The 20874-nt window shown below is 38.3% G+C and overlaps 1 protein-coding gene across 7 annotated transcripts in view; it reads left to right on the top strand.

Annotated features, from left to right (window-relative positions):
• PAK3 (p21 (RAC1) activated kinase 3) overlaps nucleotides 1–20874 on the top strand; it is a 284659-nt gene that overhangs the window by 257673 nt on the left and 6112 nt on the right. For all 7 annotated transcript variants that reach the window (XM_066249398.1, XM_066249391.1, XM_066249395.1 and 4 more), the window contains one exon: nucleotides 20718–20855. In XM_066249398.1, the coding sequence (XP_066105495.1) occupies nucleotides 20718–20855 (138 nt within the window). The remainder of the gene's footprint in view (nucleotides 1–20717; nucleotides 20856–20874) is intronic.

Here is a 20874-nt window from a genome sequence, read left to right as displayed (position 1 = left end):
CTGAGTACTTAGGTAAATTTAGTTGTATATTGGGGTCAGTAAAAACGATGATGTGTATGTGTGATTACCAAAAGATTTGAATTATTAAAAATTCCAGAACATCACAAACTTCTAAGTATACCACAATGAAGAAGGTTGCTATTTTTTGGCCAAAGATTGTCTTTCTAAGATTGTAAATAAGCTCAATAGGTCATAGAACCTATGTTACCTCACCATAGGAATTAAACAGACCTTGTTCAATGATGGAGCAGATTAATAAAGAGCATTTTCGCTGTTCAAGGTCAGTCAGAGAAGACTAAGTCTCTAAACTATGTTCCAAGTTCCAGAGAGCACTTCTTCCCCTTCCACTCTGGGTTTACCCAGAGCAGATTATCATGTTGGGGTCACCTTTTTCCAGTTTTTACTCCCTTTAATGGCATCTCCTTACATATACTGCTCAAGGAGCTCTCTTCCTTGATCACACTGAAGAGAGGGTAATAAAAAGTTACTACATGCCAAGCCTGTTCAACCTTGAAAATTACTTTTGTCATTCTCTATGTATCTTCTTACATATTTAATAGTTTACTTTAGGTTCTGAGCTTTAATACTTTGTATATCATCTGTTATATTCCCAGCTCAGCTAAATGTATTTATATACTTGGCTCTCATTTCATTCAGCATCAAAAGCATTTGTTGAACACCTATTTTGAGTCCATTGCCATGAAATCCAGGGATGATTGAGACACCATTCCCACCTTTACAATCCGGGTGGCAGACCTACAGGCTTAACAAGTATTCACAATACAGTGTGAAAATGGTAATATAAACAAAGAACTGTTGTAACTCAAAACAGGTAATGGCTTACTGTGTTTACAGGGTGACCAACTATCCTACTTTTCTTAGCATTAGAGGACACAGGACCTTCAGGGCTAAAATCTTGGACAGTCCCCCCAAAACAGGTCATTGATCACCATATGTATCAGTGAAAGATTGAGAAGGCTATAAAGAGGAAGTACCATTTGAAATAGAGCTTAAAAACAAATAGAATTTCACCAGGTACCTAAGGGAAATGGGGATAGAATTTCAGGCATATATGAAAGAACATTTATTATTATGAGAATGATGAACAAATTAATGTGTATAGCTTTGGCCAATATGTGTAGGGGTGGGGTAAGAAGGGCTCCAGGACAACAAGAAAACAGATAAGGGTGGGAAGGGTGTGCAGGTGCCAAATCATGGAGGATGTTATATGCCTTGCTAAGAAATCTTGATTCTGTCCTGTAGATCAGTGGTTTTCACATGACTATAATGAGTCTTTGTTTCAAATGAATCTTTGCTTGGAAGCATGAATAAATAGATAAAAAACAATACTTCTTTGATTTAAGCAAATATGTGTGTGTGCAGAGTCCTATCCTAAGATCTTTATACCTATCTTCTTCTCCCAACTCTTTTTCCTCTTAGCTTCCCTAAGGGGGAGTTTGGGAAAACAAAATTTGAAAACCATATCTGTAGACAATGGGTTGCACTAAATTTTTTCAAAGCTGACACAGGGATTACATGATGATATCTCTGATAAAATAGATTGGTAAGGAAAATGGACTGAAGAATAAAAAGGCTTGAGTAAAGAAAACTAATCAGAAGACTATGGAAAATCTGTGAGAAGCTCAAACTTAAGAAAAGGCATAGCTATAGAGAAAAATGAATGGGTATGAAAGACATTTCTACAGGTTGCATTAACAGAAGCTAGTAGAATGACTGAAGTAAGGGTGAGAGATTGAAGACTCCTGGATAAGGAAGGAGAACCCACAGATCCTTTTTTTTTTTTATCTTGAGAATAGATCATTTATTTTGTTTTCAAATGGCCATAAAATATATTTTTTAAATTTTATTTAGAAAATTAAATTTAAAAGAGTGACATTGATCAATAAGACTATAGATTTCAGGTAAACTTTTCTATAGCATTTGAATTGTGGATTACATTTTATACCCATCGCCATATGTTGTGTACCCATCACCCAAAGTCAAATCATTTTTCATCACCGTATATTTATCCCTCTTTATTCCCTTCCTGCCATGCCCTCCCCCATATCTCCTCTCTCTGGTAACCACTTCACTTTTATCTATGTCTATTAGTCTCAGATTTAAATCTCAACTATATGTGAAATCAAACAGTACTTAGCTTTTTTGATTATTTACTTATTTCACTCAGTATAATGTTCTCAAGGTCCCTCCAGGTTATCATAAATGGCACTATATCATCATTTGTTTTATAATTGATTAATTATTTTTTCATTATTTTTTATTTATTGTGTTAACATAGATTCAAGTGTCCCACTAAATATAACACCCTCCCCTGTAGCCCTATTTACACCTTTTTGGATACCCTGCCCCTAACTCCCGCCCCCCTTCCCTCTGGGATTTGCTGTCCTATTAGCTGTATCTCTCTGTTATATATATATAATTTCACTAATCCCTTCACCTTCTCTGATCTAATTCCTTCCTCCCCCTTCCCTTTGACAGCTGTCTGTCTGCTCCCTGTGACCCCACCTCTCCCTCTATTTCATTCCTCAGTTCACTTTGTTCCTCACGTTCCACATATAAGTGAGATCATGTGATATATGTCTTTCTCTGCCTGGCTTATTTCACTTTGCATAATAGTCTTCAGGTCCATCCATGCCATCGCAAAAGGTAAGATTTCCTTCTTTTTCATGGCTGCATAGTATTCCATTGTGTATATGTACCAAAGCTTTTTAATCCAATCATTGACTGGCGGGCACTTGGGCTGTTTCCAGATCTTGGCTATTGTAAACAATGCTGCAATAAACATGGGGGTGCATATCTTCTTTTGAATCAGTGATTTGGTATTCTTAGGGTATATTCCTAATAGTGGAATAGCTGGGTCAAAAGGCAGTTCCATTTTTAATTTTTTGAGGAAATGCCATACTGTTTCCACAGTGCTTGCACAAGTCTGCATTCCCACCAGTAATGCAGGAGGGTTCCCTTTTCTCCACACCCTCGCTTATTGTGTGTTGATTTGTTAATGATCGCCATTCTGACAAGTGTGAGGTGATATCTCATTCTAGTTTCAATTTTCATTGCTCTGATGATTAGTGATATTGAACATTTTTTCATATGCCTATTGGCTGTCTGTATGTCCTCTTCGGAGAACTGTCTGTTCAGTTATTTTGCCCATTTTTTAGTTGGATTGTTTATACTTTTCTAGTGTTGAATTTTAGAAGTTCTTTATAAATTTTGGTTATTAACCCCTTATCAGATGTATTGGAGAATATATTTTCCCATTGTGTGGGTTCCCTTTTTATTTTGTTAATGGTGCCTTGCTGTACAAAAGCTTTTTAGTTTTATATAGTCCCTTTTGTTTATTTTGTCCTTTATTTTACTTGCCCAAGGAGATATATCAGCAAAACTATTGCTATGAGAGATATTGGAGTGTTCACTGCCTATGTTTTCTACCAAGATGTTTATGGTTTTGGGACTTACATTTAAGTCTTTTATACATATTGAGCTTATTTTTTTTGAATGGTGTAAGTTGGTGGTCTAGTTTCATTTTTTTGCATGTACCTGTCCAATTTTTCCAACAATATTTATTAAAGAGACTTTTTACTCCATTGTATGATCTTACTTCCTTAATCAAATATCAGTTGACCATTAAGGCGTCAGTTTATTTCTGGGTACTCTGTTCTGTTCCATTGATCAGTATGCCTGTTCTTATGCCAGTACCAAGCTGTTTTGATTACAATGGCCTTGTAGTATAACTTGATATCAGGAAGTGTGATATCTTCCACTTTATTCTTCATTTTCAAGATTGCTGAAGCTATTCGTGTTCTTTTTTGGTTCCATATAAATTTTTGAAATATTTGTTCTATATCTATGAAGTATGCCATTGGTATTTTGATAAGAATTGCATTAAATTTATAGATTGCTTAAGGTAATATAGACACTTCAGTGATGTTTATACTTCTTGTCCATGAACACAGTATATGCTTTCACTTGTTTTTATCTTTCTTGATTTCTTTTATCAATGATTTATAATTTTCTGAGTACAAGTCCTTTACTTCTTTAGTTAAATTTACTCCTAGGTACTTTATTTTTTTTATTGCAACATTGAAGGGAATTGTTTCCTTAATTTTTCTTTCAGACAGTTTGTTGTTGGTGTATAAAAATAGCACTGATTTCTGAATATTGATTTTATATCCTGCCACCTTCCAGAATTCATTTATCAAGGCTAGTATTTTTCTGACTGAGACTTTAGGGTTTTCTATGTACAATATCATGTCATCAGCAAATAATGATAGTTTACTTCTTTTTTCCTATTTGGATGCCTTTTATTTCTTCTTCTTGTCTGATTCCTGTGGCTAGGACTTCTTAGCCAAACTGTGTTGATTAAGAGTGGTGAAAGGAGGCACTCCTGCCTTGTTCCTGATCTCAAAGGGATTGAGTTTAATTTTTTACCATTGAGTATAATGTTGGCTGTCGGTTTGTCATAAATCGTCTTTATTATGTTGAGTTATGTTCCTTGTATTCCCACTTAGCTGAGAGTTTTGATCATAAATGGGTTCTGGATTTTATCAAATGCTTTTTCTGCATCTATTGATAAAATCACGTGATTTTTATCCTTCCTTTGAATCACATTGATTGATTTGCAAATATTGTACTAGCCTTGCCTCCCTAGATTAAATCCGACTTGATCATGGTGTATGATTTTTTTCATGTATTGCTGGATCAGGTTTGCTAATATTTTGTTGAGAATTTTAGCATCTAAGTTCTTCACGTATATTGGCCTATAGCTTTTTTTTTTGGTAGTGTCTTTACCTGGTTTTGGAATAAGGATTATGCTTGCCTCATAAAAGGAGTTTGGAAATCTTCTCTCCTCTTGAATTTTTTTAAATAGCTTGAGAAGGATAGGCATTATTTCTTCTTTGAATGTTTGGTAAATTTCACCTGTGAAGCCATCTGGTCCAGGACTTTTGTTTGCTTGGAGGTTTTGGATAACTTTTTTAATTTCATTTGTTGTAATTGGTCTGTCTCGGTTTTCTGATTCTTCCAGATTGAGTTTTGGGAGATTGTATGTTTCTAGGAATTTATCCATTTAACCTAGGTTGTCCAACTTTTTTGCATACACATCTTCATAGTATTTTCTTACACTTCTTCATATTTCTTTTCTTTTCTTTTACAGAGACAGAGAGAGTCAAAGAGAGGGATAGATAGGGACAGACAGACAGGAATGGAGAGAGATGAGAAGCATTAATCATCAGTTTTCATTTCAACATCTTAGTTGTTCTTTGATTGCTTTTTCATATATGCCTTGACTGTGGGCCTTTAGCAGACCAAGTAACCCTTGCTCAAGCCATTGACCTTGGGTGCAAGCTGGTGAGCTTTGCTCAAACCAGATGAGCCCGCACTCAAGCTGGGGACCTTGGGGTCTCGAACCTGGGTCCTTTGCATCCCAGTCTGACACTCTATGCACTGCACCACTGCCTGGTCAGGCTCAATTCTTTACATCTGCACTTTCATTTCTAATTTTATTTATTTTATTCCTCTATCTTTTTTGCTTATGGAGTCTGGTTAAAGGTTCACCAATCTTGTTTACCTTTTCAAAAAACCAGCTTTTTGTTTCATTCATCTTCTGTATTGATTTTTAGCTTCTATGTCATTTTTTTTTTCAGTTCTGATCTTTATTCTTTCTTTCCTTCCACTTCCTCTGGGTTTCATTGATGTTCTTTTTCTAGTTTTTTTAGATGCAGTGTTAAGTTATTTATTTCAGGTTTTACTTCTCTACTTCTGTGCTTATGTTTATCTTGACTTCTAAATCAGTGATTTGATCCTCTGCTTCATCCAGCCTACTGTTGATTCCTCCGTGTGCAGTCTTCATTTCTGATATTATATTTGCCATTTCCGACTGGTTCTTTTTTAAGATTTCAATGTCCTTTTTGATGCTTGCTATTGCTTTATTTATGGGCTCATTATGTCCAACCATTATTGCTCTAAGATCTTTGAGCATTCTAAAAATCATTATGTTAAACTCTGTATCTGGGACTTTGGTTACTTCCATTTCATTAAGTTCTTTTTCTGGGGATTTCTTTTATTGATTCATTTAGGTAACATTTCTTTGTCTACTCATTTTGTCTGTGTATAGACTTTGCCTTTGGGCATCCTGCTGGTATAGCTAGCTAAGCCTAGGGTTGGTGCTGTCTGCCTCCAGCTACCAGTTTTGTTGGTTCTATATCTTCTTAGGTTGACATCAGCTGTTGTTTGTAACCTTCTGTGGGCAGCTTGTCTGCAGCTACTGCTTTTGTTGCCGTTTGTGTCTGCGTTTTCTGTGCCTGGGTAGTTTGGGAGGGGCCAACCTGTGTATAAGGATCAGCTTCTTCCTGCTTTGACAGCAGCTCTGACAGAAGCTCCGTAAAAGCCCTAATATCCATAAGATTTGCCTCCACTTTTCAGCTGCTCCACCTCCTTTTGTTGCTCTTCCCAGAGTTTTCTGTAGAAAGAATGTAGTGTGAGCCCAGACTGGCTTCACCAAACCAATCCCTCTACAGTCTGTAAGCTTGTAGGGTTAGGGCAGCTGAATTTGGGAATACAACATTAGTGGAACCCCCTACTTCAGGAGTCTCTTGGGCAGTAGCTCAGTATAGGGATTGTGACCCTTACTCCAGGGCCTAATCCCTCAGCCCCTGCTGGATACTCAAATTTTATTTCTCCCCAACAAGGTGAGCAGCAGTTTCAGACCATGTGTGGCCGACCATCACCTCTGCAGAAGTTCTTACTGCTGATGAGACACTGGTCTCAAGGAGAAAGACTTAGAGTTTCCTTTCCTGGGGCTGACTGTGCACCCCAGAAAGTGGCTGAGCTCCTTGTCCAGATCCAACAATAAGCACATAGGGATCTACACTTTGAATGTCCATGCCCCAAGCCTCTCTCTCTTCCCCCTTTGGAGTCTATCCAAGCAGGGTAGGATATCCAGCAACCAGGCCAGCTGGCTGTGTAGCTCCACCCTATCCAATGTACATGAGCCACTGTGCCAGTGCTGATCACAGTCAACAGAACTTGCCTCAGCTGGGCAAGGTTTAAGGAGCCATTCCTTAGGATACCACTTTAGCAAGGGTTGTTAGGTTCTGAAGTGATGCTCTCTGCAGCTGGCCACTGTATGTGCCAGCGCTGTGCCTCCCTGGGTGTAACCTGGTGCAGATCAGTGGGAGACACTGCCCATGACTGGCCTTCAGCAACCTTCTTGGTGTTACAAGCAATCCAGAGTTTGTGACTGCCTCTGCTGGGCCCAGGTGCACATGTAAATACCAGCTGCACACCTAGGCTGGCTTTTACCCACTGTGGGCCTGGGGGAAAGTCCACTTAAAAGACAAAGTTTCCCTGAGTCATCCTTCTGCAGCCTCTGTCTGCTGGCTGCTTTTTGGTATCAGCTGCTGAATAAATCTATGGTAGAGTCTAGAGCCTGCAATAATTCAGAGATTACAAATGCTAGTGGGTGTGGCTTCACCCCTCAGCCCCAGGTGTCAGTCTGTCCAGAGTTTTTTCATAGACTTCAGTAGGGTATTGCCCCAGGAGTTCAGTTGATGTGACCTCTGAGTCCCAGAGGTGTTGTCTGCCTGCCCACAATTTCAACTGAGTTTCCTGTAAGGTGGAAGCACCAGTCTTAGATTCAGGAGTGTGGGAGGGTGTGGGTAGTTCTGGCCTCAGCACTAGAAAACTGAGTCACTGACACACCCTCTGCTTCCTGGCCTCTCAGAACAACCCATCACCACCCCTGGAGTAGGAGAGATTCCTGAGGGAGGAGCAGTTCCTTTTCCCAAGGTTGATGACACTCTGAGGGTATTGCTTCACCAAAGAAAGATGGCAACTGCAGTACAGTGGAACCTTGAGATACGAGTTTAATTCATTCTGTAACTGAGCTCATAGGTCAGTCAACTTGTATTTCAAACAAATTTCTCCCATTTAAAATAGCTGAAATAGATTTAATCTGTTCCAGCACTGTGAAACATCCCAAACCATCCTAAATTATGGAGAAAAAAAAAGTTTTTAATTAAGAGACACACATGTATACTTTACCAATGTATAACAAAATATATGAAATAAAAGAAAAAAGTGTTATTTAATACTATATTCCTGGCCTGACCTGTGGTGGCGCAGTAGATAAAGTGTCGACCTGGAAATGCTGAGGTCGCCGGTTCAAAACCCTGGGCTTGCCTGGTCAAGGCACATATGGGAGTTGATGCTTCCAGCTCCTCCCCCCTTCTCTCCCTCTATCTCTCTCTCCTCTCTCTCCCTCTCTGTCTCTCTCTCCTCTCTAAAAATGAATAAATAAAAAATAAAAATTAAAAAGTAAAAAAAAAAAAAAAGAATTTCTGAATACTATATTCCTTGGGTCAAAGAAGAAATAAGCGCAGAGATCAAAAGATATATACAGACAAATGAAAATACGACATATCAGAATCTCTGGGATGCAGCAAAAGCAGTAATAAGAGGAAAGCTCATATCACTTCAGGCCTATATGAACAAACAAGACAGAGCTGAAGTAAACCACTTAACTTCATACCTTAAGGAACTAGAAAAAGAAGAACAAAGACAACACAAAACCAGACGAAGAAAGGAGATAATAAAAATCAGAGCAGAAATAAATGAAATAGAGAACAGAAAAACTATAGAAAAAATCAATAAAACAAGGAGCTGGTTCTTTGAAAAGATCAACAAAATTGACAAACCCTTGGCAAGACTCACCAAGGAAAAAAGGCACAGGACTCAAATAAATAAAATCCAAAATGAAAGAGGAGAGATCACCACAGACATCATAGATATACAAAGAATTATTGTAGAATACTATGAAAAATTATATGCCACCAAATACAACAATCTAGAAGAAATGGATAAATTCCTAGAACAATACAACCTTCCTAGACTGAGTCATGAAGAAGCAGAAAGCCTAAACAGACCAATCAGCAGGGAGGAAATAGAAAAAACTATTAAAAATCTCCCCAAAAATAAAAGTCCAGGCCCAGACGGTTATACTAGTGAATTCTATCAAACATTCAAAGAAGACTTGGTTCCTATTCTACTCAAAGTCTTCCAAAAAATTGAAGAAGAAGCAATACTTCCAAACACATTTTATGAGGCCAACATAACCCTCATACCAAAACCTGGCAAGGATGGCACAAAGAAAGAAAACTACAGACCAATATCTCTAATGAATACAGATGCTAAAATACTAAACAAAATACTGGCAAACCGAATACAACAACATATTAAAAAAATAATACATCATGATCAAGTGGGATTCATCCCAGAATCTCAAGGATGGTTCAACATACGTAAAACGGTTAACGTAATACACCATATCAACAAAACAAAGAACAGAAACCACATGATCTTATCAATAGATGCAGAAAAGGCTTTTGATAAAATACAACACAATTTTATGTTTAAGACTCTCAACAAAATGGGTATAGAAGGAAAATATCTCAACATGATAAAGGCCATATATGATAAACCATCAGCCAACATCCTATTAAACGGCATAAAACTGAGGACTTTCTACCTTAAATCAGGAACAAGACAGGGTTGTCCACTCTCTCCACTCTTATTTAACGTGGTGCTAGAAGTTCTGGCCAGAGCAATCAGACAAGACAAAGAAATAAAAGGCATCCATATTGGAAAAGAAGAAGTAAAGGTATCACTTTTTGCTGATGATATGATCCTATACATCGAAAACTCGAAGGACTCCACAAAAAGATTATTAGAAACAATAAACCAATACAGTAAGGTCGCAGGATACAAAATTAACATACAGAAGTCCATAGCCTTTCTATATGCCAACAATGAAATATTAGAAAACGAACTCAAAAAAATAATCCCCTTCACAATTGCAACAAAAAAAAATAAAATACCTAGGAATAAACATAACAAAGAATGTAAAGGACCTATATAACGAAAACTACAAGGCATTATTAAGAGAAATAGAAAAAGACACAATGAGATGGAAAAATATTCCTTGTTCTTGGATAGGAAAAATAAATATAATTAAAATGGCCATATTACCCAAAGCAATATATAAATTTAATGCAATTCCCATCAAAATTCCTATGAGATTTTTTAAAGAAATGGAACAAAAAATCATCAGATTTATATGGAACTATAAAAAACCCCGAATAGCCAAAACAATCCTAAGGAAAAAGAATGAAGCTGGGGGCATTACAATACCTGACTTTAAACTATATTATAGGGCCACGATAATCAAAACAGCATGGTATTGGCAGAAAAATAGACACTCAGACCAATGGAACAGAATAGAAAGCCCAGAAATAAAACCACATATATATGGTCAAATAATCTTTGATAAAGGGGCCAACAACACACAATGGAGGAAAGAAAGCCTCTTCAACAAATGGTGTTGGGAAAACTGGAAAGCCACATGCAAAAGAATGAAACTCGACTACAGCCTGTCCCCATGTACTAAAATTAATTCAAAATAGATCAAAGACCTAAATATAAGACCTGAAACAATAAAGTACATAGAAGAAGACATAGGTACTAAAATCATGGACCTGGGTTTTAAAGAACATTTTATGAACTTGACTCCAATGGCAAGAGAAGTGAAGGCAAAGATAAATGAATGGGACTACATCAGAATAAAAAGTTTTTGCTCAGCAAAAGAAACTGATATCAAAATAAACAGACAGCCAACTAAATGGGAAATGATATTTTCAAACAACAGCTCAGATAAGGGCCTAATATCCAAAATTTACAAAGAACTCATAAAACTCAACAACAAACAAACAAACAATCCAATAAAAAAAATGGGAAGAGGACATGAACAGACACTTCTCCCAGGAAGAAATACAAATGGCCAACAGATATATGAAAAGATGCTCAGCTTCATTAGTTATTAGAGAAATGCAAATCAAAACTACAATGAGATACCACCTCACCCCTGTTAGATTAGCTATTATCAACAAGACGGGTAATAGCAAATGTTGGAGAGGCTGCGGAGAAAAGGGAACTCTCATCCATTGTTGGTGGGACTGTAAAGTAGTACAACCATTATGGAGGAAAGTATGGTGGTTCCTCAAAAAACTGCAAATAGAACTACCTTATGACCCAGCAATCCCTCTACTGGGTATATACCCCAAAACCTCAGAAACATTGATACGTGAAGACACATGTAGCCCCATGTTCATTGCAGCACTGTTCACAGTGGCCAAGACATGGAAACAACCAAAAAGCCCTTCAATAGAAGACTGGATAAAGAAGATGTGGCACATATACACTATGGAATACTACTCAGCCATAAGAAATGATGACATCAGATCATTTACAGCAAAATGGTGGGATCTTGAAAACATTATACGGAGTGAAATAAGTAAATCAGAAAAAAACAAGAACTACATGATTCCATACATTGGTGGAACATAAAAACGAGACTAAGAGACATGGACAAGAGTGTGGTGGTTACCAGGGGTGGGGGGAGGGAAGACATGGGAGGGAGAGAAGGAGAGAGTTAGGGGGAGGGGGAGGGGCACAGAGAACTAGATAGAGGGTGGTGGAGGACAATCTGACTTTGGGCGAGAGGTATGCAACATAATTTAATGACAAAATAACCTAGACATGTTTTCTTTGAATATATGTACCCTGATTTATTAATGTCATCCCATTACCATTAATAAAAATTTATTTAAAAAAATACTATATTCTTACCTTGGAGACAGACGAGTGCAGCTAACAGAGGTGATTGGTGGAGGAGGAGGGAGAGAGGAAGGAATGCAGGCACTGTAGACACGTAAACTAAAACTGCACCTTCTTAACACTAAATGTAAACTAAAACTGTATTTTCTTTACTTTAAACAAAACTAAAACTGTACTTTCTTTACTTAAAATGAAACCACAAAAACTTAATTATAAAAAAATGCACTTTCTTAACTTTAAACTTAGCCTAAACTTAACATTACATATTTTTCATTTAATCATCATCTGTTTTTGCCTTTTTGGCTACATTTTTGGCACTTTCACTTACAGCACTTTTGAACAAAAATCTATCCAAAGAGGTTTGCTTTTGGCTGCCTTTTAAAATATTACAGAAATGTGACAAACAAGTGTCATTAAAAAGTGCTGAAGCACAACCAGTTGAAACTTTTTCTGTATGTTTCTTTTCAATGAAACTTGAAAGTTTCTCCCACATTGTCAGCATTTGTTTGATTTCACTTGTAGAAATCACTTCCTCCGACTCTACCTCCTCCTCACTTCTAATCTCTTGCAGAAGCTCCTTATGTTGCATCATCTGTAGCTCCTTCAACTCCTCAGTTGAGAGTTCCTCCTCATGTTCCTCGATGAGCTTGTTTACATCACCCTTATCTACCTCCAGACCCATTGACTTTCCAAGGGCACAATCTCCTCCAATGCTTCTACCTCGGTCTCGGTCTCGGTCTCTGGTTCGAATCCTACGAAATCTCTGTCTGCAACATGCCAAGTTCAAGGTTCTTCTTGTAACCTCTTGCCATGCCAACTCAATAATGTGTAAACATATCACGATGTTGTAGTGATCTTTCCAAAACTCTCGAAGGGTTATATTTGTATTCTCAGTCATATCAAGCAGCGGTAGAACAAGTGCTTTGTGTAAAGATTTTTAAAGTTGGAAATGACCTGCTGATCCATAAGCTGCAAGATTGAAGTCGTGTTGTCTGGGAGGTAGAGGACTTTCATGAATTTGAACTCATAGAGAGTGTCATCTTCAAGACCAGGTGGGTGGGCTGGAGCATTTTCAAAGATTAGTAATGCTTTCATCGGGAGTCTATTTTCTTGAAGATATTTCTTCACTGCAGGACCAAAGACGAGACTTACCCATTCAATAAAAAACTGCCACGTAACCCATGCCCTAGCATTGGTGCACCACATAACCTTCAGCTTTTCTTTAAGAATCTTGTAAGTCTTAAAGGCTCGAGGATTTTGGGAATGATACACTAGCAGTGGCTTTACTTTACAGTCACTGCTAGCATTTGCACACAATGCAAGGGTCAGACAGTACTTCACGGGTTTATGGCCTGGCAGCTTCTTCTCTGCAGTGATGAAAACCCTCTGGGGCATTTTTTTTTCCAAAACAATCCTGTTTCGTCACAGTTGAACACTTGTTGGGGGATGTAGTCTTTCTTTGCAATAAGCACAGCAAAACGTGCAATGTACTCCTCAGCTGCCTAACGTTAGCACTTGCAGCTTCACCATGCCTCACCACCGAGTGGATGCCAGATCTCTTCTTGAAATATTCAAACCAGCCATGACTTGCCTTAAATGTATCTTCTACTGCCTCTTTTGAGGTTGATGGTTCTTTCTTCTTCAAGGTCCCGTAAATAATACGTGCCTTTTCACATATTACAGTCTCCATCACTGTAACTCCGGCCAGCTCTTTCTCATTCACCCTCACCAGCAGAAGCTTCTCCATTTCTTCATGGATATTTGTCCTTAATTGGGACAGAATTGTAGTTCCTTTTGCTGGATTTGTGCTTTTGATGGCATTCTTTTGTTTAAGGATGGTACAGATTGTAGATGTATTGTGGTCGTACAGCCTTGCCAGTTCAATCACTCGTACACCATGCTCATGTTTTTCTATTATTTCTTGCTTTACTTTTATCGACATCATTCTCTTCTTCTTCTCACCACTCTCCTTTACACTCACTTTCTTCGACCCCATGATAGCACACAAAAAAGTTAGCAAAAAAATACAAAAATGATTCAAGAACGAGTAAAGCACACAAATTCGACTTGATTCTGTGGGTAACACGTGAGAAAGAACTAGATGCTGGTGTTTTGCTGCTGATACTGGACCTGTACACCAATGTGCCAACTAGCGGCAGCTTCCCAAATCACGATTCATATCCCGGAATTTCACTCGGATCTCGAACAAAAATACGAACTGAGTTGCAGCTCGTATCTTTAAAAAATACATATGTTGGTCTGCTCCTATCTTGAGGTACCACTGTATTGGAGAATGACTCAGTAGAGAGGTTCCAGTGGCCATCCCCTACCCTGGGCCTCCAACTATACACTCTCCTCTTGCAACTCCAGTCCTCTCAGCTCTCCCTCCCCTGGAGCCCTTGGTAAGTGGCTATGAATGAGATTTTCTACATGGGCCCTATAAGATGGAATTTGTGTCTCAAAAAGCTGTCTCTTTCTCGCAGACAGAAACCTGACTCTTTTCACTGCCGAATTCTGTCTGGGCACCTATTCTAGGCTATGGGGCTATAGACTGGGGCTCTGGGCCTGGGGCTCTGGGCCTGGGGCTGAGCACCCACACCTCTTAGGGCACCCTCCTCATAGTGAGAGCCCCTCCAGATCCTCTGTCACCCCTCACTCTTGGGAGCAGGGCAGCCCTTTCCATGTCTCTCCGCTTCCAACCAGTCTTGGTGTGGCTTCTTTCGTGATCCTTGTTTACAGACTCCTCTTAGTTTAGTCCAAAGTTGGTTTTCCAAGATGATTTTTCTTAAATTAATTTGTAATCCAATTTGGTCCTGGGAGGTGGCAGTTGGAATGTCTGCCTTCTCAGTTGCCATCCTCAATGCCACATCATCATTTTTTATGGCTGAGTAGTATTCCATTGTATCTGTGTACTACTTATTTATCAAAGATGATTCTTGAGTTTCTTAAGAGGCAAGTAACTAAAAAAGAAATCTCTAGTCCAATTTCTAAAACCCAGCTTACTCACTTTTAAATTTTCACTAACTCAGATAAAACCAAGATGTGATCATTCATGCATAGATATAATTTCCTCAATTCTTATTCATCTAAGATTTAGCTTTGTTAATAAAATCCTTTTGTACTCCTGGTCAGGCAGCGGCACAGTGGATAGAGCATCGGCCTGGACTCAGATGACCCAGGTTTGAAACTCCAAGTTTGCTGGCATAAGCGTGAGCTCATCTAGTTCAAGCCTGTGCTCACCAGCTTGAGCGTGAGGTCACTGACTTGAGCATGGGATCATAAACACGACCCCATGGTTGCTGGTTTGAGTGCAAAGGTCTCTGGCTTGAGCAAGGTGTCACTGGCTCAGCTGAAACCCCCTGGTCAAAGCACAAATGACAAAGCAATTAATGCACAAATAAGATGCCGCAACTCTTAGTTGGTGCTTTTCATCTCTCTCCCTTCCTGTCTCTCCAAAAAAAAAACTTTTTCGCTGTGATTATTGTATTTGCTATAATTATATTTGTTTGTCATATCAGAGCCATGGGCTATAATCTTCTTTTTTTGTAGCTGAAACAAAAGATGTGTTCCAAAAGTTCACTTTTAAGTTAATTATTTGAAACTCAGAGTGCATGTTATAGAAGTAGCATTATGAATAGTGTGTAGATTCCCAGGCCAATCCACAAAGGCCAGTGTAGCCCATAATATAACTGAAATGTGGATTTTTGTAATAGAGATCAGTTGATAATAACATCATTGCAATTAAAATGAAAACAATAGTTGAAAAAGAAATGGTATATGTTTGTTCTTTTCTTCATTCAAGGAATAGTACTTGTTGAAAAGCAGATTTAAGGTTAGGAAGACAAAGAGAAATCGACAAGGATTTTTGTGAAAATTAGACAGCACAGCCTTTTTAATTAATGAGTTAATATATTTATTTATTTTTAAGTGAGAAGAGAGGAGATAGAGAGACAGACTCCTGTATGTTTCCGAGCCAAAATCCACCCAGTTACCCCAATCTGGAACTGGTGCTCAAATCAACTTAGCTATCCTCAGTGCTTAAGGCTGAAACTGAGACCAACCAAGCTATCCTCAGCATCTGTGGCCTACAGCTCCAACCATTCAAGTCACTAGGTAGAAGAGAGGGAGAGAGAATGGGGAGAAGGAAGGTAAGAGAAGCAGATGGTCACTTCTCATGTGTGTCCTGACTGGGGATGGAACCCAGGACATCAGCATGCCAGGCCAACCAATTTGTCAACCAGCCAGTTTTAAATTTATTTTTAAGTAATGTTTTAGAGAATTTTAAAAATAATAAAAACAGCAGTGTTCATTGCAGAAATTTTGGAAAATTGAAATAGATGTTTTAAAAATCAAGTCACTAATAATCTTACCACCCATAGTGAACCACTGTTAACATTGGTGTTTTCTTCAAATTTTCTTAGGACATGAACTTTTTAATCAGTCCACCAGTATTAACTATAATATGTCCCCATTGTGAACTATTATGCAGTCCTTAAAATGATATATTTGAAGATATTTTTTTAAAAATCAAGGAATATTTATGATATAGTGGTTCTCTCTCTCTCTCACTCTCTCTCTCTCTGTGTGTGTGTGTGTGTGACAGAGAGAGAGAGAGAGAGAGAGAGAGAGAGAGAGAGGGAGAGAGAGAGAGACAGGGAGGGAGAGAAATGAGAAGCATCAATTCTTCGTTACAGCTCCTTAGTTGTTCACTGATTATATTCTCATATGTGCCTTGACCGGGAGCTACAGCAAAGCAAGTGACCCCTTACTCAAGCCAGCAATGATGGGGTCCTGTCTATGATCCCGCACTCAAGCCAGCGACCCCACACTCAAGCTGGTGAGTCCCCTGCTCAAGCCAAATGAACCCATGCTCAAGTTGGATGAGCCTGTGCTCAAGCTGCTGATCTCAGGGTTTAGATCCTGGGCCCTCTGCATCCCAGTCTGATGCTCTATCCACTGCACCACAGCCTGGTCAGGCTATGATATTATGTTGAGTAAAAAGCAGCATTGAATTTGATACCTAGATTTAGGATAAAGGTGTGTAAGCAAATCAAGACTATTCAGGAGTCATTAGTTAGGGTGCCAACCAAGAATCCCTCCCTCTACCATCAGTCCTATCCTCCAACAAAAGCCACAACTATTTTTTATAGAAATTCAGAAGAGGGCATATGCACTCTTTGAAGTGATGCAGAGATTCATAGCACTGGTTCCTTATTATTTCTTATTCTCTTTCAAAGTATAGGACTTTCTTCTCCCTTGATGCACTGTATCACCAACACCATTCAGGCTTCACAACTCTTATCCAAGGTCATTATTTTATTCATAAATGAAATAGAAATAGGGGCATGCATTTCCTAAGTTAATTAGGCATGGATTGAAGAGAAGTGAGAGGATTGGGTAGAGATGCACGTGTACTTCTGCATAGCAAGATTATATGGAGAAAATGTATTTAGCTAAGAATACCGAATAAAAAGTGAGGAAATAAAATAGTATAATATTCAAACAGATCTACATAGAGTGGATAGAAGAAAAATAAATGTGTTTATTTAGGACTGGATTGGGTGACCAGGCAGAAAGCAAACAAGCAAAGGACAGAGAGTGTAGCAGAACTGTGTGACCAGCTGAAATGGGAGGTTTGTTTAGGGAGGGGGACAGCAAATATAATTTGCAGCAACCAGTTTCCTTTTAATAAGGAAACTAAGAAAGTTTGTGAGTACATGTTCTTCATGCACTAATTATCCAGAAGTAAAAACACTGTGTTTGAAATTAATTTATCTGCTGTGATTGCACACCATTTGATTTTAGCCCAATTGATGATTGTCTAAATGCAGTTAATGGATTCTTTTTCTATACTACCTCGTTTTCGTCACGACTAGATTTGCCACTTGTGTTTTGTCGTGGAAGTTCTAATAGCTGCCACTTGGATTTGCTGTTCATCAATGATGGAATTTAAAACTAGATAGGAGGAATGAGGAAAAAGAAGTTGTTTAGAGGAGGGTGTATTCACATGGAGATTTTTTTTTTAATAAATTTTTATTAATGGTAATGGGATGACATTAATAAATCAGGGTACATATATTCAAAGAAAACATGTCTAGGTTATTTTGTCATCAAATTATGTTGCAAACCCCTCGCCCAAAGTCAGATTGTACTCCGTCACCCTCTATCTAGTTCTCTGTGCCCCTCCCCCTCCCCCTAACTCTCTCCCTCCCTCCATCCCATGTCCTCCCTCCCCCCCACCCTTGGTAACCACCACACTCTTGTCCATGTCTCTTAGTCTCATTTTTATGTTCCACCAATGTATGGAATCATGTAGTTCTTGTTTTTTTCTGATTTGCTTATTTCACTCCTTATAATGTTATCAAGATCCCACCATTTTGCTGTAAATGATCTGATGTCATCATTTCTTATGGCTGAGTAGTATTCCATAGTGTATATGTGCCACATCTTCTTTATCCAGTCTTCTATTGAAGGGCTTTTTGGTTGTTTCCATGTCTTGGCCACTGTGAACAGTGCTGCAATGAACATGGGGCTACATGTGTCTTCACGTATCAATGTTTCTGAGGTCTTGGGGTATATACCCAGTAGAGGGATTGCTGGGTCATAAGGTAGTTCTATTTGCAGTTTTTTGAGGAACCACCATACTTTCCTCCATAATGGTTGTACTACTTTACAGTCCCACCAACAGTGAATGAGGGTTCCTTTTTCTCCACAGCCTCTCCAACATTTGCTATTACCCGTCTTGTTGATAATAGCTAATCTAACAGGAGTGAGGTGGTATCTCATTGTAGTTTTGATTTGCATTTCTCTAATAACTAATGAAGCTGAGCATCTTTTCATATATCTGTTGGCCATTTGTATCTCTTCCTGGGAGAAGTGTCTGTTCATGTCCTCTTCCCATTTTTTTATTGGATTGTTTGTTTGTTTGTTGTTGAGTTTTATGAGTTCTTTGTAAATTTTGGATATTAGGCCCTTATCTGAGCTGTCGTTTGAAAATATCAGTTCCCATATAGTTGGCTGTCTATTTTGATATCAGTTTCTCTTGCTGAGCAAAAACTTTTACACATGGAGATTTTTTAATGTCCTAGGGAGGAAATATAGTTTCATCTCACTTTATAGAAACATGCAAGAGAATGTTACTCATCACTGTGCAAGAAAATCCCCCTCTATGGGATTCTGTGACTCTTATTTGGTGTAATTATAACTCAGATATTCTGAGATATTTAGTGGGCCGCAAGTCTTTTACCAGTGGTTCTCAATGTTGGCTGTAAATTGGAATCTCCTGGACATCTTAAAAAATACCAATGCCAGGATTTGTCCTCCCAAAATTTTTACTTAAGTGGTCTGGGTTGAGAGCTGGGCATGGGGAATCTTTTAAATCTCCCCTACTGATTGTGGGAACCTCTAGTTTGGCCTGTTGCTTAATTAGCTGGGTGGAGTAAACCAGTTCTCGGAGTGTGGGCTTGGAACCAGTGGTTTCAGTATCAACAGAGAACTTGTTAGAATGAAAATTCTTGGGCCCCTCTACAGATTTAGTGAATCTCATTTACGATGGGGTCACCCAGGAATCTGTTTTAATAAGCTCTCTCGGTGATTCTTATATAAACCATAGGTTGTCAGCCACTAGATTACCTGTCCTTCCTAACCCTTTCTAAAAGCACATCTGTGGAGGTTTCTGGAAAGGAAGAGAGATGTTCTCACCAGCTGATGAAAACTGGCCTGGGAAAGGACTTTGATAAGAATACTTTTAATAATATTAGTAGGAGCCATGGTGAGGAAAAGGGAAGGGGAGTGATTATTTGCTGCAAAGCCAAGCAATTTCAGGAGGGAGCATGTCTCCATAATAGTTAGGCAGTTGGTTGCACAGGCAGACATAATAACACTGGTAGCAATACCTGTAGGAAAACTCTTACTTAACTTTCAATATGCTGTTCAAATGCCAACATTCTATGTGAAGTTCTCTCTGAGCCCTGATGTAAATTGCTTTATCCTTCTGTTTACTTTGCACTTGTTATGTTCCTTGATTAAGTATTGTCTCACTGTATTGAAGCTCTCTGTCTCTTTCACTAAATTGTGTGATCTTTGAAAGTAGGACATTCTCTAGTGATCCAATGTCTAATATAATACCTGATGCATAATTAATGCTCTATTTGCTTAGAGGAGTCATGAGGAATGGCAAGCTTTTGTCAAGAGCCTTTGAATAATGGACTTCATGAATTAATCATGGTCTTGGGTCCAACTATCTGCTTTAAAGACTAGGGCCCTTGGTTTTGTCAGCATACCATGAGTACATAGCTATCTCTCATTGGTAACCATACATAACAATGATTTCAGTGATATATTAACAATTTATTATTTTACAGTAAGGTACATAACTCTCACATTCCAGGACTAGTAATGACAGTTTTTCTCACAGGTAGACCTTCATGGGTAATAAAATTTAGACGGATACTTCTGCCAGAAAAGTACTTCAGTTTTTGAGTCCCACAGGTCACTTCTTATCCAAGCACTGCCATCTTCTGTTTTTTTGTACTTCTCTAATTCTATAATGGATTCTGTTCATGCCTGGGCTGCTCACAGATATTTACACAAGATAAACACTTAATAAATTACAATCACCTTTGCAACCTACCTTCTGAAGGTTATATATACTCTGGTCAATATTATTGGATGTATATGTGTTTCTCAACTTTTTAGAGTCACAGATTTACAGGCAATATTTGGTTTAATTTGCTAGTTGTTTATTCAGACATTTGTTATAGTATATGGATTTTTTTACCTGTTTAACTCTCAAAGGAAAACCTTATAACCTGATTTCCAAGTTTTGAGGGGTTGAGCATCTCAGTTACTGCCAAGAATAATAATTTCTAAATGTTATAGAAACTTTGAAATATATGTCAGTGTCATTCTGTATACTGGAAATTTTAGGATCCACTGTATAAACCAGAAGAAATGGATTTGTACCTGCTACACCAACTCATAACCCTAATATGTAAATGCCAAAAAGATTTCTCTAATTTTTTCTATAGGCATTATATCTGATAGCTACTAATGGAACCCCAGAGCTCCAGAATCCTGAAAGACTGTCGGCTGTATTCCGTGACTTTTTAAATCACTGTCTTGAGATGGATGTGGACAGGCGAGGATCTGCCAAGGAGCTTTTACAGGTGAAAATAAAACAAGACA

The sequence above is a fragment of the Saccopteryx bilineata genome, chromosome X, assembly GCF_036850765.1.
Source record: "Saccopteryx bilineata isolate mSacBil1 chromosome X, mSacBil1_pri_phased_curated, whole genome shotgun sequence".
Taxonomy (NCBI): domain Eukaryota; kingdom Metazoa; phylum Chordata; class Mammalia; order Chiroptera; family Emballonuridae; genus Saccopteryx; species Saccopteryx bilineata.
This window is presented reverse-complemented; position numbering and strand designations above follow the sequence as displayed.